The 18,157-nt window shown below is 43.1% G+C and overlaps 3 protein-coding genes across 5 annotated transcripts; 1 reads left to right on the forward strand and 2 right to left on the reverse strand.

Moving 5' to 3' along the window:
• Positions 1 to 662: 662 nt before the first annotated feature.
• On the reverse strand, positions 663 to 10,258 carry ssh3 (slingshot protein phosphatase 3). Of its 2 annotated transcripts, XM_070913352.1 has the most exons (17): positions 10,168 to 10,258; positions 9,047 to 9,209; positions 7,489 to 7,526; positions 7,220 to 7,403; positions 5,499 to 5,614; positions 5,296 to 5,364; positions 4,277 to 4,342; positions 3,873 to 4,055; positions 3,589 to 3,682; positions 3,309 to 3,437; positions 3,039 to 3,085; positions 2,737 to 2,883; positions 1,788 to 1,988; positions 1,403 to 1,598; positions 1,213 to 1,314; positions 1,027 to 1,116; positions 663 to 805 (listed from the first exon to the last, which is right to left on the reverse strand). In XM_070913352.1, the coding sequence occupies exons 2-17, from the start codon at positions 9,092 to 9,094 to the stop codon at positions 668 to 670; spliced, it is 1,848 nt and encodes a 615-aa protein (XP_070769453.1). In that variant the 5' UTR covers positions 9,095 to 9,209; positions 10,168 to 10,258; the 3' UTR covers positions 663 to 667. The 2 variants fall into 2 exon arrangements, with proteins under 2 accessions (XP_070769453.1, XP_070769455.1); XM_070913354.1 differs by lacking the exons at positions 7,489 to 7,526; positions 10,168 to 10,258 and having other exon boundaries at positions 9,047 to 9,183.
• Positions 10,259 to 12,029: 1,771 nt separating this feature from the next.
• On the forward strand, positions 12,030 to 15,297 carry grhpra (glyoxylate reductase/hydroxypyruvate reductase a). Of its 2 annotated transcripts, none has more exons than XM_070913271.1 (9): positions 12,030 to 12,269; positions 12,590 to 12,720; positions 13,047 to 13,123; positions 13,176 to 13,324; positions 13,464 to 13,552; positions 13,698 to 13,799; positions 13,991 to 14,126; positions 14,268 to 14,398; positions 14,499 to 15,297. In XM_070913271.1, exons 1-9 carry the CDS (start codon positions 12,184 to 12,186, stop codon positions 14,618 to 14,620), a joined length of 1,023 nt encoding a protein of 340 aa, XP_070769372.1. In that variant the 5' UTR covers positions 12,030 to 12,183; the 3' UTR covers positions 14,621 to 15,297. The 2 variants fall into 2 exon arrangements, with proteins under 2 accessions (XP_070769372.1, XP_070769373.1); XM_070913272.1 differs by having other exon boundaries at positions 13,047 to 13,119; positions 13,208 to 13,324.
• A 197-nt stretch (positions 15,298 to 15,494) lies between these two features.
• On the reverse strand, positions 15,495 to 17,588 carry LOC139291871 (zinc finger and BTB domain-containing protein 5-like). The gene has a single exon (XM_070913993.1). It carries the CDS (start codon positions 17,586 to 17,588, stop codon positions 15,552 to 15,554), a length of 2,037 nt encoding a protein of 678 aa, XP_070770094.1. The 3' UTR covers positions 15,495 to 15,551.
• Positions 17,589 to 18,157: the final 569 nt, after the last annotated feature.

Here is an 18,157-nt window from a genome sequence, read left to right on the forward strand (position 1 = left end):
AATGAGTGATGTTGGTTCTTAACATACTAACATGATAAAGATTTTCAATTATATATATATATATTAATTGGCACATTGGAATACATTGTTTGGCAAACATGCTTGTGCCATAAAACTGGCCCTGACTTGGTCCATAATGCACAGCTTGGATATGAAAAAGACTTCTGATGAGAGAGAACAGTCCTACAAAAACAGTCCATGTTCAGAGGAAAGTAAAGGAGAACAGTAATTGCATAGATATCATTTCTGGAGTGGTGATGAGAGAGCTGAAGAAGGGAAGACAGTACATGGGGGGAGAGACCGGTACGTCTGTATGTGGCAAGATGTGTCCTAAAAACACTATAATAAAACAACACTGATAATCACTTCAGCCAGCAGATAACCTGGCTTTCACTGGTATAGCAATACTGCAGCAAGATCCTTTTATCATCAGTTATAATAATAATAATAATAATAATAATGAGATATGCAATGAAAGACCTGCTAAACATAAATTAAAAACTTCCATCATCTAAAATATAAAGCAGTAAATCAGTGTATAAAAACCTTGGCATGTTACTGGAGCACACTTTCCTTCAGGTGTTTTCTCCCTCAGGACTTCTGTTACCTCCTTTCTACGCCCACCCCCCTCCCCCCCTCTCCCCTCTCTCCCATCTCTTTGATCACTTTAGGTTTTGCTTTGACCAGCATCCGGCAGGCTTCGCGGTTCAGGTGAAACATCCACACATGCTTTCTGGTGAATCAGACCCCGTCGCCCTTGGCTACGCCGCCGCTGCCCTGGAGACCGCCTCGGACTGCCAGGCAGCTTTGAAAAGAACAAAGAAGCAGGGGAGTAATTTATAGAGCAGATAAATGTAATCAGCACTGGCACTGAACTAAAACTGACTGTTGTCAACATTAAATCAAAAAGGAAGCTAAAAAAACTGAATCAGTAACAGCACATTCTAAGTGTATGTAGAATTATGAATTTCCACCAGCCAAACTATTAAGAGGGTGAACGAGAGACTGGCACTCAGCTTCACCTACCTGTCCTTTATCCACATCATCTAGCTCACTAATGGACTGCATGAGGGAGAAGAGGTTCATCCTGCCACTGCGACTAACGCTTGAAGCGATCTTGAGGTGAGAGAGAGAAAGAAAAAGAACAAAACTTTTAGTGAAGGAGTGAGATCAGACAGAATCAGTGCAGTGTGTGTCGGGCTGTCTGCTCACCTTGTCTGGTTCATTCACTGTGATAACAGGATTGAGGCCTGGCGGTCCTGTCTGCCCGGGTCCCTGGTTGGTCTCAGACTGGGGTGAGGGCTCTTCAAACACCTGGGTGTGTTTGGGAAGATAAAAACGATTGAAGACCTAAATCTGCAGGATTTAAAATGCTAATAACATATCAGTGATGTAACTTTACCTCTGTATGTTCCTCTGGATCATCTTTTTCATCTGGACTCTCTACATCCTCATCATCATACAGCTCATCATCGAGTCCCTCATCGTCCTCCTCTTCCTCTTCTGGCTTTCGTTCCTCCCCTCCCTCCTCCTTGCGTATTGACTTTTGTCTTTGATCTCTGGACTTTCGCCTCCAGAGGGCGCTGTGACGCTGCTGGCTGCAACGATGAAGGCATATACAGCACAGTCCTCACATGAGCCCACAAATAAATACCTAAATAACCACAGACAGCGGCAAACTAAATTTAAAAAAATATTTTCTTAAAATAGTAATCGTCTTTATTTTCATGTCAGCAATGCTGGAATAGAGATCTTCATGCAGCGTTAGGCCCAACGCCATGCCCCACCTTGCGTTGAGGATGCCGTTGTAGGTCTGGAGCTGCTTCATGAAGCCCTCGTTGGGCTTGATGATGGACCGGCGATCTTCAACGTAGGCCAGCGCCACATCCAGTGGCCAGTGCTGCTGCTTCATGGCGTAGGCGATCACCGTGGACGCAGAGCGAGAAACGCCCATCTTACAGTGCACCAACACCGCCTGTCCACTCTTCCTGCCATACACAGAGATCAAGAGAAGCTCACTCAGGGATTTTGGTCACCAAATGCAATTGAAAAATACAGAAGCACTATTTTCCTGTTAAAAAAATGAAATTTCCCAAATGAGTTTCAGTTTGAGTTTGAGGTAAGGGAAAGCTAGTATATGTAAGTGTATGATATAAAGGAATAGTTCGACATTTTGAGAAATATTACTGGCAGAGAGTTAGATGAGAAGATGGATAACACTCTCATACGTGTATGCTAAATATGAAGCTACAGCCAGCAGCCGGTGAGATTAGCTTAGCATTCAGACTGGAAACAGGAGGAAACAGCTAGCCTGACTCTGTACAAAGGTACAAAAAAGAATCTGCCAACCAAAACCTCTAAAACTCACTAATTATTTGTTTAATCTGAAGTGTAAAAACACTGTTTTACAGAGGGGTTATGTTTAGGACTATATCTTGGCCAAACAAAGTAACTCCCTGGAGTCTCCGCTGGTTGCCTGGCAACTGCCAAGAGCCAAGTGTCAAACATTCCCCTTTCTGATTGAGCTTCAGGCTAATTGGAGCAGTCACAAGTATATGACGCATGTTGATGGTGATTTTTATGGCTAGTAATTGAACAAATCTAAATGTGATGTGGTTAATGACAGAAATATGATAGCAATGTGCTTGTCTACAACTGTAATCTACAAAAAGAAAGCACAATTTCACAAGTTTGGATTGTAAGTGTCTTCTGGTGTGTGTGGGGCTTCAGGACTACCTTGCAGTGTTGATGAAGTTGTATGTGTCTGTCCAGTGGGGGAGCAGGTCAGTGGCTTCCACATCATACACTCTGATGTTCATGTAAGTGAAAGACTCGGGGAAAAAGTTGTCAATCTCCCTCGTCACATTCAGAATATAGCCAATACTGAAACACATGCAGACACAAACTTAGAGCCACAGTGGTGACTCAGAAAAAACACAGGACACAATTGAGTATCACCCATGTCATGAGACAATGGAAAATAGACAACAACAATAATACACAGAGCTATAGAAAATGTTGCAGGTGAAAACACTGACTTGTTTTTCTGCAGCTCCTCAAAGTTCGCTGCGTTCCACTCCGAGCCCTGAAACCAGATAAAGACAGAGAGGTTCAGTCGAGGGCACAAAGAGTCCTCTTCCCTATCACAGTCAACACAGATCTCCTACAAAGGGGAAGTAACAGTCACATCACAACATCCTGGTGAAAGCACACTTCCGTCAGTTTATTGACTAAAGCATAAGAAAGGCTTCTCACCATGGTGGTAAAATAAAGCGTTTTACTGTCTTTGAAGCCGAGCAATCACTCACCAGGTAAAGGAAGTCAAATATTTTGGAGGGCTTGTCCATCTGAGCCATGGTGACCAGGATCTCGTTGTCAATGTATTCCTTAAAGGGTCTCACGTCGAAGCCCATCCTGGTCTTCAGGGCAGAGTGCACCTACAACAGCAAAGGAAAGATCAAATTATACAGCCATGCATACATTCTCCTTTTTTTATCTTTTACTTTCCTCAGCCATGCTCCAGTAGTTCTCTGACTTTATTCAAGCCAACTTCCTCTTTACATCTGCCCATATGTCTATATGTCTTACTATTTTAGACGTGAGGTTGTCTAGGTCTTCAGTCCTCATGATGTCTCTCAGGTGCTCTTTGATCAGTGCCTCATTGGAAATTCTGTCTGCCGAGCTTTCCGCACAAGAAAAAGTGAAAGTTAGTATAAGCTGACATGTGTGCACCAGCAATAAGAACGGACGACAATTTTCATTTTATTTCCACATTTAAAGAACAGGAGTGGAATGTAACTAAATATATGTAATATAAATATATATAAGTACTATACTACACTACAGTTTAGAGGTACTTGTACTTCACTCACCTCTGTCCATCATTGTCCCTTCGGACCGACTCCAGGTCGTTCATGGCCTCCCACTCGTTGAGGCAGAAGCGGTCGGACTCGATGTGCTGCTGGTAGTGCTGGGCCCACTCCAGGCCATTGCCTGGGATCACCACTGCCTTGACCGCCCGCTCACAGCAGCCATGCAACACCTGCAGCACTGACCTTACAGTGGTGGGGAGGAGGGGGGGCAGGAGATAATGTATATTTGAGGATACTAAACATCTCAGAAGGTTAACAGAGGTTAATTAACAATGCGGTAGTCTCAAGATTCAAAGCGGGGGACGGTCATGTAGTTGTTGATAAGTTATTTAGGAAGTGATGAACTGAGTGCCATAGTAAGGACATTAATGTTTTAACACATGGGTGTCAGCATTTTCACTCACCACATGGTCTGCATGGAAACAGGCTTAAAAATTCTGGTCTCTTCAGCTGAGGTCACGCTAAAACCACTGTGGTAAAAAGACAGAAAAGGTGGACTGTCATGTACTGTATTTTGAAATTGCTAATGTGATAAAAAAGAAATATGAGCAACAATAATGAAATCAGAGGGAGGTAAAGAGAAGAAAGAGAGAAATGAGGAAGTAATACTAAGAAGCATTAGTGGACAGACAGACTGATTATTCAGTGTAAATTAGAGATGGTTCTTGTGAAGAAAGTGGAGAATGAAAATGAGAGGACAGACAGAGAGAGAAAGAGAGAACATAGCACAGTTGGAGGTGTGATTCAGCCTGATGAGAGTGAACCTGCTGGTGTGACACGGCAGCCAAAGTGCCATGTACGACACACTCGGCATGTGACGGCAGATTAGTTCAAACGCAGCAGTCGACAGCAGAGCCACCACGCCGTGTTAGCCCGACTGTTTTAAGAGCTGCTAATTCTCCGTTTCACAGTGCCCCTTCTCTACATCCTCCACTGAGCATCGACGGCTAAGGAGTTGCCACATTTATAAGGAACACTGTAATGAGTGGCCACAAGCCAAAAAACAGCCTCAACCAGTTTAATCAAATTGTCGCTGGATGAGATTTACACTAAAATTGAGTTGGAGTGGACATTTGGGGTTCTGGATGCACCACGATGCAACCAGGGGGTATATTTAGCAGCTAAACTCTCACTATCCTTTTCATACTGACACAGAAAGAAGCCAATCATTCTTCACTTTCATTTCATTGCAAAAGCACATGATCTCCATGCTTATGTAAGGTCCTGAGTAAGTGATAGGGGTAGTTGTAATTTATGGAGAATGATTCAGCTCCAGAAATAGAGACATTACTCATTCACATTAACTCTGGCCAGAATCCCCGATATCAAGCTGCACCGTCTGTGCTGCAGCCTCACTAACTCCTTGCCTGTGCTTTTACACTTTTAATTCAATCCTCACTCCCTTTTTTAAAATGCTTCTTACCCATCTCCGTCTAGATACACCTGTGTGTCGCTCCACACCGGCAGAACCAGGCCGATAGTGCACTGATCACTGCAGAGAGGCAGGGAGGGCACAGAGACACAAGACAGGGAAGGAGGGTTAACTCGTCAAAGTTAAACCAGAAATGAACTGAATGGAAATCTTATCTTTGTGACACAGTGCACCAGCATCTTGGTTACACACACCTGTCTGAGTTGGGGAAATCCATTCCCAGCAGGATGCTCTCTTGTTTGTTGTTGAGGGTGGAGACAACGATCAGATACCGGACCCTGACTGAGCTCACAGACTCCAGCTGCACCGCCTGCGTGACAGAGCGACAAGAGGATGTGAGAGATAGGGAGGAGACAAAAAGAAAGGCAGCCAAGTAAATTTCATGTAATGTATTCCTCTGAAGTCTGAAGTTATTCATTGAACCAAATAAACCTGATTACACACAGTGCAAAATATTTCCATTGGCCTTCCAGGGAAAAACAAATCAAGGAAGTCAATATTGTGTTTACAGAGACGCTGGCTATAGTCCAACCATACACAGCTTCTTTTTACGTTTTAAGATAAGATAAGATAAATTAATCCTTTATTAATTCCTCAGTGGGGAAATCTGCATTGTTCCAGCAGCATACAGGATAGTGCAATAGCAGAGACATAAGCAGAAAAATCACAATATAATAAATAAAAACAATAAGGACCGTTATAAAAAAGCTACTAAAACTAAAAAAACAACTATAATTTACAAATTTACAAATTCACAGAACAAAAGAAAGAAAGGTAAAGGAATTATACTGTATTGCACATAGTGAGATGTAGATATTGCACCATTTGTTATACATTCACCATTAACTAAGTTCCACAATTGTAACAGAACTGATAGTAAAGTGGTGTCCTTGTGGGAAGCTCTTAAACCTGTGACTTTAAGAGCTGACTACTGAACAAGAAGATTTCCACATTTGCTTTTGTGTATTTGATTTTTTCATGATTTCAGCTATGTTATCATACAATAATAACATGACTGACACAAAAATGAAACCTGACTAAGCGTGATGGATTACCCATATCAAGAATGTTTTCATATTCTGGAGCGGAAATGAATCCAGCAGCTGCCTGCTAAACTTGCTGGTCAATCTCAAAATCAGAGGAAAGCATCCGTAAAATTTTGCACTTATGGGCTGAAACATTCAAAGCTACCAGTATAGTCCACTGATGTGGAATTTGGCTTACATGTCTACATTAAAAGTTGATATCCTGTGGCCACGTTGTCCTTAACAATGTACAGAATATGACTGTCTACCTGATGTGTCACAGCCACATCACACTGTCCACTGACATTTGCACAATTACTTGATTACAACAACCACAATCAAAAACAAACTACATTAAATTGATTGGATGATGTGTGTGTGTGAGACGTTTTGCATTTAGAGTGACTGCTCTGGTGTATCACATCAAGCTTCATCTTTATTCACAGGTAAACTGTTGGACCAATGTTTAAACCTCATGTGTGACTGTCCCTCAGACTGAACGACATGTTAGTTCTTATATAGATGTGAATTACGCCAATAGTCAGAACTGCTCTCAAATGCGTTTTTTTGTGGGTGATGCACCCTCCAGCTAGATACCCGTGCTCTTTTTCTCCCAAAATCTGTATACCTCACTTCATTGGAATTATTTCTATGTAAAGTAACACGAGGCTGAGGAACTAAAAACTGAAATTAGCTAACCGCCGTGACTGAATGAATGTAACTGATGCACTTAATAAGGTTGGCACCAATACCGATCCTGTGTATCTGATTGATGCTAGTGTAAAGAGACACTGAACTCAGCACACTGATGTTACGTCCTTTACCTGAGATATGATTGCACATGTTTACTCAGCTAGGTCACAAACATGCACGCACACATGAGGCCTCACCAGCTTGATGGTGTCTTCTGGTCTGAGCAGTTCAACCATGGCATGAAGCTGTCTGCCCCGTGCGTCTGACGCTCCACCGCCTTCCTTCACAGGAGAAGTTGGAGTGGGATCAGTCTCGTCAAGGCCCCCCCTCTCGCCATCTTCCAGAAGAAGGACGGCCCCCTTCACGAGGGCAAAGCTCTCCCTACAGATGGACAGAGATCAGTTAGCATAATGCTGCTGTAATCTACCAACTGGGATTTTGTTAGATGACACTGGTGTACATCTACCTTTTCTGTAGTCTCCCTCTTCTCTGGAGAGTCTCGTCCTTAAAAAAAATATAATAAATCACAAGCCTCATCAAGACGACCGGAAATTAAAAATATGTAGCCTCTAACGTGTTTGTGTCCGATTCAGTTTTTGTGTCCAAACCTACGTTATGCTATCTCAAATGTTTTTTGTTGATGATTTTTATACTATTCTTTAATCAAAGGGTCTGTTCTATACAATCCAGCAGACAGTAACGTTTCTGTTTGTAATTGTGAAAAAGAGTTGACATATGCACATCTCAAATAAAGTTCTCAGCAGATGCTGGAGTTGTAATACACTAATTGATATGAGAATGCTATGCACACTGTTTCTAATGCTCCCAAATGGGCACGTTTCTGACTTGATGAAGACTAAGTGTTGAAATGCTGTAACAAACTCTCTGGGAGCATTGGAGCCAGTGTGTGACAAATTATTCCTGTTGAAAAGTGGCCGGGAAAAAAAAACTTCAGTAATTTCTCGGGTGAAATGTGGTGCAACACAGATAAGGTGCAGTGGAAAGCTGAAGTGAGGAAACAGATACAAAGAGTGATATGTAAGCATAGGGAAGAGGGCACTAAAGGGAAAAAATTTAAATAAAGAAATTGGCAGTGAAGTTATAGAAGGATAATAAAGGGGAATACAATGCAAGAGAGGGGAGGTAGAAAGAAACGAGAGAGAGAGAGAGAGAGAGAGAGAGAGAGAGAGAGAAGTAGCAGTAGTAACAAGGGTATAAGGAGAAAGAAACTTGAGACAGTAACATTACCTGTTACGCAACTGACAAGTCCAGACAGAGTCAAGAAAAAAAAAAAAAAGAAATTAAAGAGGAGAAGTGGGCAGGAGCCAGGAGAGGAACGAAGAGGGTTTGAAGAAGAAAAAAAAAAGGAGAGAACACAAGTTAAGATAGTAGAGTGATTAGGTTCTGTGACAACATATGCAAAAAATGAGACTTGGACCCACAGTCAGGTCATGTATGGTTTAGTTGGCAATGACAAAGAGCAGAACACAAGCCAGGCCTTGGATGTAAAGTTAAATAATCTCCAGGATAGAGTGACTGAATGAGAGGAGAGGAGACAAAGTTAAAGACAGAGACTGATGATACAGTTTATATGAATGCATTCAACAACAACAACAACAACAACAACAACAACAACAACAACAGTGACATTTAGACAGACAGAAGGTGATCTAATCACTCTCTGATATCACTGTAATGACTGAATGGGAGCTACATCACTTTGATGACCCCTATATCTGTGGCATGTTTGCCCTGTAGGCCTAACAATGCAATCACGTCCCTGGCAGCAACTGAAAAACAAAACAGCCTCATTATCCTTCAGGCAAATGCAGTGATGATATCCACAAAAGGGACACATTTAGGAAGCGCTCTTCATGCAGGACTTGGAGGGTCCAGCATGAACAGCTGTTATAGTTCTGAATCACCTTTTGTAACGCACAGGTAAACAATTTCTTATCTGAGGATTTGATGCAACATGCCCAATTTGATTGAGTACAACAAGGCACGAGGATGGCTGAACTCACTGGAGCGGTGGAGATGGATGGCAGCCTATGCAGGGTCAACAGAGCCATTGCACACTACAGGTATGTCTCCACTAAACCTGCTGTTGCTGGCAGGCTCAGACAGGCTGCGCAGGTTCCTCAGCCAAAAGTGTGCTGTGGGCGGGGTGACCAGTGGTATTTATTTCTGAAAAGACACATATACATATATTTATTTATATATATACACAGATATTTGGGTTTGATTACATCCAATAAGGCTTTATATGATTCCTAGAGAAGAGTCTGAAGATGCCAGTTGTCTGGTTTAGGGAGTCCTGTGAAATAGTTAATAGTTTCATAGTTGTTTAATCAAGTAGAGGTTGAGCTGGGAGGATATATACTATGGGATATATTTAGCATCAGAGATTTTGTCGAGTCTCTCGTTATATTAGGCTACCATTGCTTAATGACAGTGCTATATTTATAGGATCAATGTGATAAAGTGCCTTGATATTTTGCTAATTAGCCTCCCTATATTAGCAGAAATCAGACATGTTTATCTGGTTATTTAATCTATAAAGGGTTACTCAATCGAAAATATCATGATAGTGTCATGATCTGACCCATATCTCCCATCAAAGGTAGAATGTATTATTTCTTCCCATATACAGGAGAAAAACTGCATTCATTTAGTGCCAAAAAGACAAAAGACAGACAGTATAAAATAACAAATACTGATAACTTAGTTCCTTCTTATGCATATTAGATAGGGTGTAATGATTGATGTTTAAGTGTTTTGCATATAAGGATGTGCCTCAAGTATATTAAAATGACAAACCGGTAACCAGAGGTTAGTATGGTAACGCCTGCATTATATGACAGCAAATATGTAATATGGCTTCAGCTCGTTGCATGCAGATGATACACTGACTTGTATCCTGGCATTGTTAACAGGTGAGTAACCATAATGAAGTGGTTTGATCCTGACTGACGAGCTAAAAACAGACCGCGGTTCGTTGCTGCAACAAACCACAAACAACAAGCCGTTTAGCCTGTTAACGCACAGCCCGTCCAAGCTAACAGCTGGCGATAATGTTAGCCGCTGCTGTGTTCAACGACAACATGAGTATTTCAAAACCCCCTTCAAAAGACAATTATCTTACCTTTTCCAGACTGGGTCCGCACTCTAATTTCCTGCTTTGGAAGCCTACTTGTTTGTTCCTCAAGTACTGACTGCTCCTTATTCCGCCCTCTGAGGACTTTAACGTTACAGCGGCTGCTGAACTGTATTGAAACAGCGCAAGCAGGAGGAGAGGACAGTGACGTCATACGCAGGCAATCTTTGAGGGACGTCGACCCGCAGGGGCCATAAAACAGCTAAGCCAAGAAATACAGGTATTGGGTGATAAATAAACAAATGATTAACAAGAAACGTCGTTTATTATTATTATTATTATTACACGGATATTATCAGCAACAAATATACTAATGCAGCAAAATGGCCAATGTCAGTGTTATATTTTATGATTGATTATAATTGTTACTGATGAATTATTGTGTCTGCAGCATTTCATTGCTGTCCAGCAGCTGGTCGAGGTGGATCTAATTTTAACTACTTCAGACTGTTGTGTTGTTATATATATATATATAGGCTATTAATGCATCACAATTAATTTTTTTCTTTTATATTTTTAATCTACAAATTCAGAATTAGAATCAGAATCAGAAATACCTTATTGATTTTACAGTACTGGTGCTCTATAGATGTCAAATAAATGAAGTGGAGTAAAAAGTAAAATATTTTCAGTAGTGGAAAGTAGCCTATTTACTGTACTTACGATTTCGACTTGTACTTTATACTTCTACTCCACTACAGTTCAAAGGGAATTATTATACTTTTTACTCCACTAAATTTATTTGATAACTTTAGTTACTTTGCAGATTCAGATTAATAATGAAAAATATAATCTACAAATAAATGATGATGTCTTATCATAAGTTAAGATAATACTTTATTGATCCCTGGGGGGGAATTCACAAGCTACCAAGCAGTATGTAAAGTAATTAAAATAAGCCCCACCTTTACCAGCTGCAACATTAACGCTGTAATGCCAAGTGTATCATATTTGATACATGAGTTTTTGAGACCTCTACATCATCAGTGTGATATTCGTTTTTCCTGAAAAACCTGATGTATACAATCAGACACATGCAGTGCACCAGAAGAAATTGAAGCCCAAGCAGAAACCCATGCCCCTGCGAAGGTTTCAAGCTGCTGTTGGCACCTCTCTCACAAGCGCAGGAAAGGGCAAAATCAAGTGTGGCAGACCACTATCCTCTACAGAAGCAGGAGGAACACCTCCCCCCTGCAAAAGGCCAACCTCTAGTGTGCCCCCTGATGTGAGAAAGGATGGCCTTGAAACTCAAAGTTTAATGGGTTAAAAATGTTGTGTTTTATATGTTTTTGTACAAAAATGATACAAATTAAAAACGCATATATGCAAATTGATATTTAATTTCTTTTTTTTTTATTTTGTCAGAAGGTTCAATAAACACTCCAGTTTCAAAAAATTAGAATTTTCTGGCAATTATTTCATGGTTCAGGCTTTACAGGGTTAAAGTAATGACATTAATGCATCAATAATTGAAATCTAATAATATCATAAACATTACTCTGAAACGGACCACTCTGCAAAAGGAGTACTTTCACTTTGGGCACTTTAAGTGTATTTTGATGCAAATACTTTTGTACTTTTACTTAAGTAAAATTTTGAACGCAGGGATTGTATTTCTACACTGCGGTATTATTACTTTTACTGTACTTCCTCCACCACTGAATATTTACCTCTGAAATGTAGTGGAGTAGAAGTATCAAATGTAAAGTGCAGATACTGTACCTGAAGAACTCACTGCTGGCTGCTACATGGTCCAACCAGACCCACCCGATGGGTTAAAATAGCTACAACTCCACGCAGGCGCACTACTGTGAAATGAAGTACTTCCTGATGTCTGAAGTAGCGTGTGAAGTGTGGTATTTTTCACAGTGAGTTGAGCAGACGTTGAAGGTTAAAACCGTGGAAGTACCTCTCTGAGCAGACCGTGTAAACGTCCACCCCCCCCCCGCAAAGTTACACGGTCCTCTGTCCGGTGAGGACTTCTCTTCATTCCGTTAAAGTGGGATGCAGACAGCCGGTAAACTCATGAAGGTGTTCGTGACGAGGCGCATCCCGCAAGAGGGGATGAAGATCCTGTCGACGGCTGGAGTGTATGCAGTATTTTTAACGATCAACTAACTGTTATTTGGCATTAGCGTTTATTAACTAACAGCAAACTATGTGGCTGTCCTTAACAATGTACCCTGACTGTGTTTTTCTTTCACTTTGACTCAATCATATGTTAAGACAGCCAGCAGACTTGCATGGATTCATGTTACACACTTATACAGCCAATAGAGGGTATGAGATCAGTTTTACAGTCAGTGTTCTCAGCTAGCCTAAATGACAGCCTGTGTGCCCAAATCAGCCTGTGTCCCCGGATGACATGTCATCTCATGCATTTGGTGCTTTTCTGTCTCCATGGAAACAGGTGCGAGGTGTCTCTGTGGGACTCTGATGAACCTGTGTCGAGGGCAGAGCTTCTCAAAGGGGTGCAGGGGGCTCATGGTCTTCTGTGTCTGCTGTCAGACAAGGTCGATGCTGAAGTTCTGGATGCTGCAGGTACTCATCATATGATCCATTCAATACTGCTGTCCAGGTAGTATTTCAGTATTGAGTATTGATCTGTTTTCACTTTACATCAAAGGATCTTTTTCTGTTTATCAGGGTGTAAAAAGCCACATTTTTTGGGGCATTTTTATTCGGTTATTACGCATAGTAGTAGAGAGGAGCTGAGGGACAGAGAGTTCATGGTCAACACCTTAACCTCTAAGCAATGAGAGCATAATACATTTTATAATACGATTCATTTAAATTAAAATTGTGGACGATTAATTTTCTATCAAACAGTAGAAATAGTTTTTCAGATGATCTGTCTCTGATTCTAGGGCCGAACCTGAAAGTAATCAGCACTCTGTCTGTGGGATTTGACCACATGGCTCTTGACGAAATCAAAAAACGGTACGTGACATCAAGAAACTGTAGCTTATACTTAACAAAGCCAAACCCTGGACTAGTGGCTTCTAAGTTATATTACTGTTTTCAACAGCGGTATACGTGTTGGATACACTCCAGATGTCCTGACTGACGCCACAGCAGAATTGACTGTAGCTCTGCTGCTGGCAGCCGCTCGCAGATTACCAGAGGGAGTGGAGGAGGTCAAGAAGTCAGTCTCACCATGTTACACATTTACACAAATCAGTGTGTCTATTGTTATTGTGTCTGTAACTTCTTAACCAAGAGTACAAGTAATCACATTAATTGAGTAACACAATGGTCATACTGTCTTTTTGTTTCTCTGCCAGTGGTGGCTGGAGCTCGTGGAAGCCCCTCTGGCTGTGTGGTTATGGTCTGTCAGGCAGCACAGTAGGAGTCATCGGACTGGGACGCATTGGTAACGCTTCCTGTTATTGCTTCATTTACTTGGACACTGCAACTCCATCATCATAGGATATAATATATGACTAGAGCATCGCGTGATATTATTTTCCCAATGAAGACCTGTTTGTAGGTGAATAACTGGTTGTGTTTGTGTTCAGGTATGGCCATTGCTCGGAGACTCATGCCCTTTGGAGTGAAGAGGCTGCTTTACTCTGGGAGAACAGCCAAGGCCTATGCTGCTGAGGTGAATGGAGAGTTTGGTAAGAAAAAGGAGAGAAGCTTACACAGTGAAAGGGGAACAATTAAACGCATAGTGAGATCGAGAGGACAGAAGAAGTGAAAATCTAATGTTATCATAAAAATAATACAAATAAGAGGCTTTGGTTTGTATTTGAATATCTGTTTTGCTTCTTCCCATTTTGTTCCTCCTCCTCTCCTCTCTGTTGAACAGTTCCTCTGGACACACTTGTGTCTGAGAGCGACTTCATAGTTGTTTCCTGCTCCCTGACGCCAGACACCCAGGGGCTGTGCGACAAGGCCTTCTTCAGCAAGATGAAAAACACAGCAGTCCTCGTCAACTCAAGCAGGTAGACTTCCAAAGCAGCGCAGGGTGTGCATTATGGGGAAAACATTGGTTTGGGTGTCAACAGTGGTCATGTATTTCTGCACCAGCTCTGTTTGCTGTTAAAGTACATAAGAATGAAGATGTGGTGTTTTATTGGTTTTAGGGGAGCTGTGGTGAACCAGGAGGATCTGTACGAGGCTTTGACCAGTGGACAGATAGCTGCAGCTGGACTGGATGTCACAACACCTGAGCCACTCCCAACAAACCACCCCCTTCTGACACTTAAAAACTGTGGTGAGTAGAGGGGTGTGCAATATGTAGACATTTGCCTCCTGATTTGACGATATAAAATTCCTTTTTTCAATTATATTTTCTGTCCTCTCGTCTTGTGCAGTGGTGTTGCCACACATCGGCAGTGCCACCTACTCCACAAGAGGCATCATGGCAGCTTTGTCAGCTCAAAACCTTCTGGGAGGTTTACAGGGCACAGACATGCCCAGTGAACTCACCTTCTAGGGCCTGAAACTGAGCCGCTGTGCCTACTGCCTCCTCTGGTGCTGCATGGATAGCAGATGACAGTAATGTGCTGCTCCAATCTCCAGTGTGAGATCAAAGTGGAGAAGGAATGAAAAGAATAGTAAGAATACTAATGTACATCATGTCGGTGTTAACTTGATAGTTTGATCCTTTCGCAGTTACTAATCAATTGCACTTTTAATATACAATGTGCATTTTTGGGGGAAGAAAATGCTCAGTGCAAGGTTTTGACATGTTTTCAAGTTCTTGAGAAAAAGCTAATGAAGAAACTTGCAGCACTCCTTAACCCTCGTTCTTATCAAAACACACTACAAGCTTCGTCTTGTGGAGAGTTTTAGTTGCAAAAACCTTTTCTCAAAATGTTTCCTTCAAAACAGAATCGCTGGTTATCTCATTCTAAATAATGCTTGCCATGAAGATAAGCATTATGCTTTTTGGTCTGCACTTTATTCTGATGTTAATATGTTAATGATCCATGTCTGCGGTCAGTACAACACTCCAGTTTTGTGTGAAATGGGATTTTTCTGAAGAATAAAAACTGATGACTTAGTTTGAATGCAGTGCTCTGTGTGTGTGTGTGTGTTTGTGTTTTAGAAATCCATCGTGCTCAAAATAGATTTAAGATCAATAAAAACAACTTGGTGCATCATTTATTCTCAGCACTCTTAACATAGCGGCAGTTATTCTTTGAGAATAATATCAGTGCATTCACAGTATGGCTACACTTTTTCTGTTTCATTTCAAGGAATAATAAAAACAAAACATTAAAAAAACATTTGATTTCATGTAACACTAAATCAAGAATTGATTGGGGAAGTGTACGGGGTAATAAATAATCAAGGTTACAGGGTGCATTGTGTCGAGTTGTGTCTGAAGCCGAATCAACAAACGTCTGTCAGTTAAGTGCAGGTCAGAGCAGAGTGTCGGGGAACGACTGATCATCTTTCCAGTTCAGGCAGGTATTTTTCGAGTGTTTATACAGATGAGAGGACTGGTTGAAGCGTTTGCCACACTTTGGACAGGGGTAGGGCTTTTCTCCTGTGTGGACGCGAATGTGCTTCTTACAGTCAGTCAGGTTCATGAAGGTCTTGCAGCAGATTTTGCAGGCGTATTTCTTCTCCCCCTCCACCAGCAGCACGTGGTCTTCAGCAGCTGCTTTCTTGCACTTGGACAGAACATACTCTGAAGCTCTGGTTAGGGATGGCCGATCAGCAGCATCCCCCGCTGATCCACAGGAAGAGGAACGATCTGTGCCGGCCTCCGACCCAGGTGCCACTTTGGGGGCGATGCGACGGAAGGTTGTGGCCCCTGAGCTTTTCCCGGCCCTGGAGGGTTGGATGAGGGAGGTTTCCAGGCCGAGGCCCGGTCTAATGCCACTAAGGAAGCCTGCTAAAGAGTTCTGGGTGGGCTGGAGGATGAGTGTGTCGCTGAAACCAGAGCCCTGAGTCGGAAGAAGCTGCTGCAAGGGGACGGACGTTACTGGAAAAACAAGCGAGGACGAGGAATCAGAGGACTGAGCAGAGGAGGTGTTTGCTTCTTCTGAGTTTTGACACAGCTCACCAGCATCACTAGCGGCGGCGGCAGCAGCAGTAGCAGCAGCAGTGAGGCTAGCTAGGCTGTCTTCTTCTTCCAGAGCTCCCATTACACTTTCACTGCTGGGATTGAGGAAGCAGGAAAAGGCCAGTTCTGACAGGCTGTCTAGGCCTTCACCGTCTACTGACTCCTCGCCAAAATCTCCAGCGTGTCTCTGTGCATCGGTTTGAAGATCTGTGCTCAGCTGAGAGCTGACATCTCCCTGTGTCGGGCAGGCCGTGGCCGCTTTCCCGTCATTTAGTTGAGTGTCCAGATTGTCTGAGCAGTCATGTGGTGGAGATGGAGAATTGTTTGGTGCCGTATCTAAATCAGGGGAGTATGAGCTCAGATTCTCCCTTTTCACCTCAATCATTGCCATCTTTGGTTCCTCTCCCTCTTCCTCCCCTTCCTCTCCCACTTTTACTTTGACCACAGTATCTCCTCCTTCTGTATCTCTGCACTTCTCCCACACACCTAGACCTCCTGTGCTGCTGTCCGACTGGCTTGGCAGCTGGATCTCCTCCGACTCTCCCTTGGTTGCTTCATATTTCTCCTCCACCTCCTCTTCCTTGCCTCGGCTCTCCCAGAGTCCATCTGTCGTCTTCAGGCAGTCGGGGGACAGCAGCTCCTCTCCCTCCTCTGCACTGACAGTGCTTCTGGTTACAGTAGGTGAACACTCCTCATAGCTTCCCTCAGGCAGCCTGCAGGACCTCTTTCTGCCTCTGAGCTGGTCCTCCTGTGACTTTCTCTTGTGCCTCAAAAATGGTGCGGCACTCTCCTCGCCACTGACTTTCCTCCTCACCCCCTGGTCTTCAACCCCACCAGACTGACTAACCTCCACTCCCACTCCCTCCCCATTCATATCCTCCTCCATGACAGATGTGACCTGTTGAAGCAAGGCCTGGGAAGATGGACACTGCAGCTGCTGTTGCACCGTCCTCCAGCCTTTCGGCGGCGATGCAGGGAAGTTTTTCCTGGACAGGTGGAGCTTGCAGGCCTTGACCACAGTGTTGAGGTGCAGGTGCGACGCTGCCAACAGCACATCCATCACATTGGAAGCCCCCAGAGAGAGTGTGGAGGTGTAAATCATGTCTAGTAAGGTGGAGAAGGCCTCTGGGGTCACCACCTCTGGATCTAGCTCCATCACACTGGGGTCTCCACCTCCACCAGTGTCAGCTCCTCTTCCTCCTACTTCGTCACTGCCATCAGTGGAGCTCAGAAGAGCCCTGAAGTGGGAGCTGCATGCTGCCAGGATGGAGCGGTGAGCCTGGAAGCTCTGTCCTCCAACCACCACTACACAATCACACAGCTGAGCATGGAGGCGCTGCTGGTTGAGCTGCTTGAAAATATGCTGGAAATGACCTGGAAAGTCCATAATGAGTGGTGGAATTTGTTGTTATTTAATATCACGGGTGTTATTTTCTAGCATCCGTGGTGCTGCTGGCAACACAATAACACAACGAAGGTCATTGTCCAAAAACAGTCCAGCTGCTCAGGAACAGCTTCTCGTTATCCACATTTCGTCTGCTGAAAACGGCATCAGGCTGACTGGACTCAGACAGAAGCCGACCTCCAGCGTGATGTGCAGCAGTGCTGTATTGTCTGTTGGAGCCGTGGGTTTCCTGGAGATCCTCTTGAGTATGGGCGGGCCTGGTCCAACAATAACAAGGAAGGATGCGACGCAGTCTCAAGGTTTGTCTCCGGGAACAGCGCCGATATCTGCACAACTCTTTCCCTCTCCCTCTGCTGCAACTTAAATATAATATAATGTACCTTTTCTCATTATTATTTTTCTTATATTATTATTATAAAGGTTACAGATTCAGAGCGCTCACACCGGCAAGCAGCCCGGTTTAGCATCCGCTGTCGACCATCACGTGTGGTCTCAGCAACCCTCCGAATAAAACAACATCGCCCCCAGCTGGTGATCTTCTGGAAGTGCAC

Source organism: Enoplosus armatus, chromosome 10, assembly GCF_043641665.1.
Source record: "Enoplosus armatus isolate fEnoArm2 chromosome 10, fEnoArm2.hap1, whole genome shotgun sequence".
Lineage (NCBI taxonomy): Eukaryota > Metazoa > Chordata > Actinopteri > Centrarchiformes > Enoplosidae > Enoplosus > Enoplosus armatus.

What these genes read in the sequence shown, in the direction of transcription:
- ssh3 (XM_070913352.1), bottom strand. Translation starts at nt 9,094, where the DNA reads ATGGCTCTGTTGACCCTGCATAGGCTGCCATCCATCTCCACCGCTCCA. An exon ending in AGGGACAATGATGGACAGAG is followed by an intron (nt 3,683 to 3,872) that starts GTGAGTGAAGTA and finishes TTGTGCGGAAAG; the next exon opens with CTCGGCAGACAGAATTTCCA. An exon ending in ATCCAGAGGAACATACAGAG is followed by an intron (nt 1,315 to 1,402) that starts GTAAAGTTACAT and finishes AAACACACCCAG; the next exon opens with GTGTTTGAAGAGCCCTCACC.
- grhpra (XM_070913271.1), top strand. Translation starts at nt 12,184, where the DNA reads ATGCAGACAGCCGGTAAACTCATGAAGGTGTTCGTGACGAGGCGCATC. An exon ending in ATCCTGTCGACGGCTGGAGT is followed by an intron (nt 12,270 to 12,589) that starts GTATGCAGTATT and finishes CCATGGAAACAG; the next exon opens with GTGCGAGGTGTCTCTGTGGG. An exon ending in GTCCTCGTCAACTCAAGCAG is followed by an intron (nt 14,127 to 14,267) that starts GTAGACTTCCAA and finishes TATTGGTTTTAG; the next exon opens with GGGAGCTGTGGTGAACCAGG.
- LOC139291871 (XM_070913993.1), bottom strand. Translation starts at nt 17,588, where the DNA reads ATGGACTTTCCAGGTCATTTCCAGCATATTTTCAAGCAGCTCAACCAG.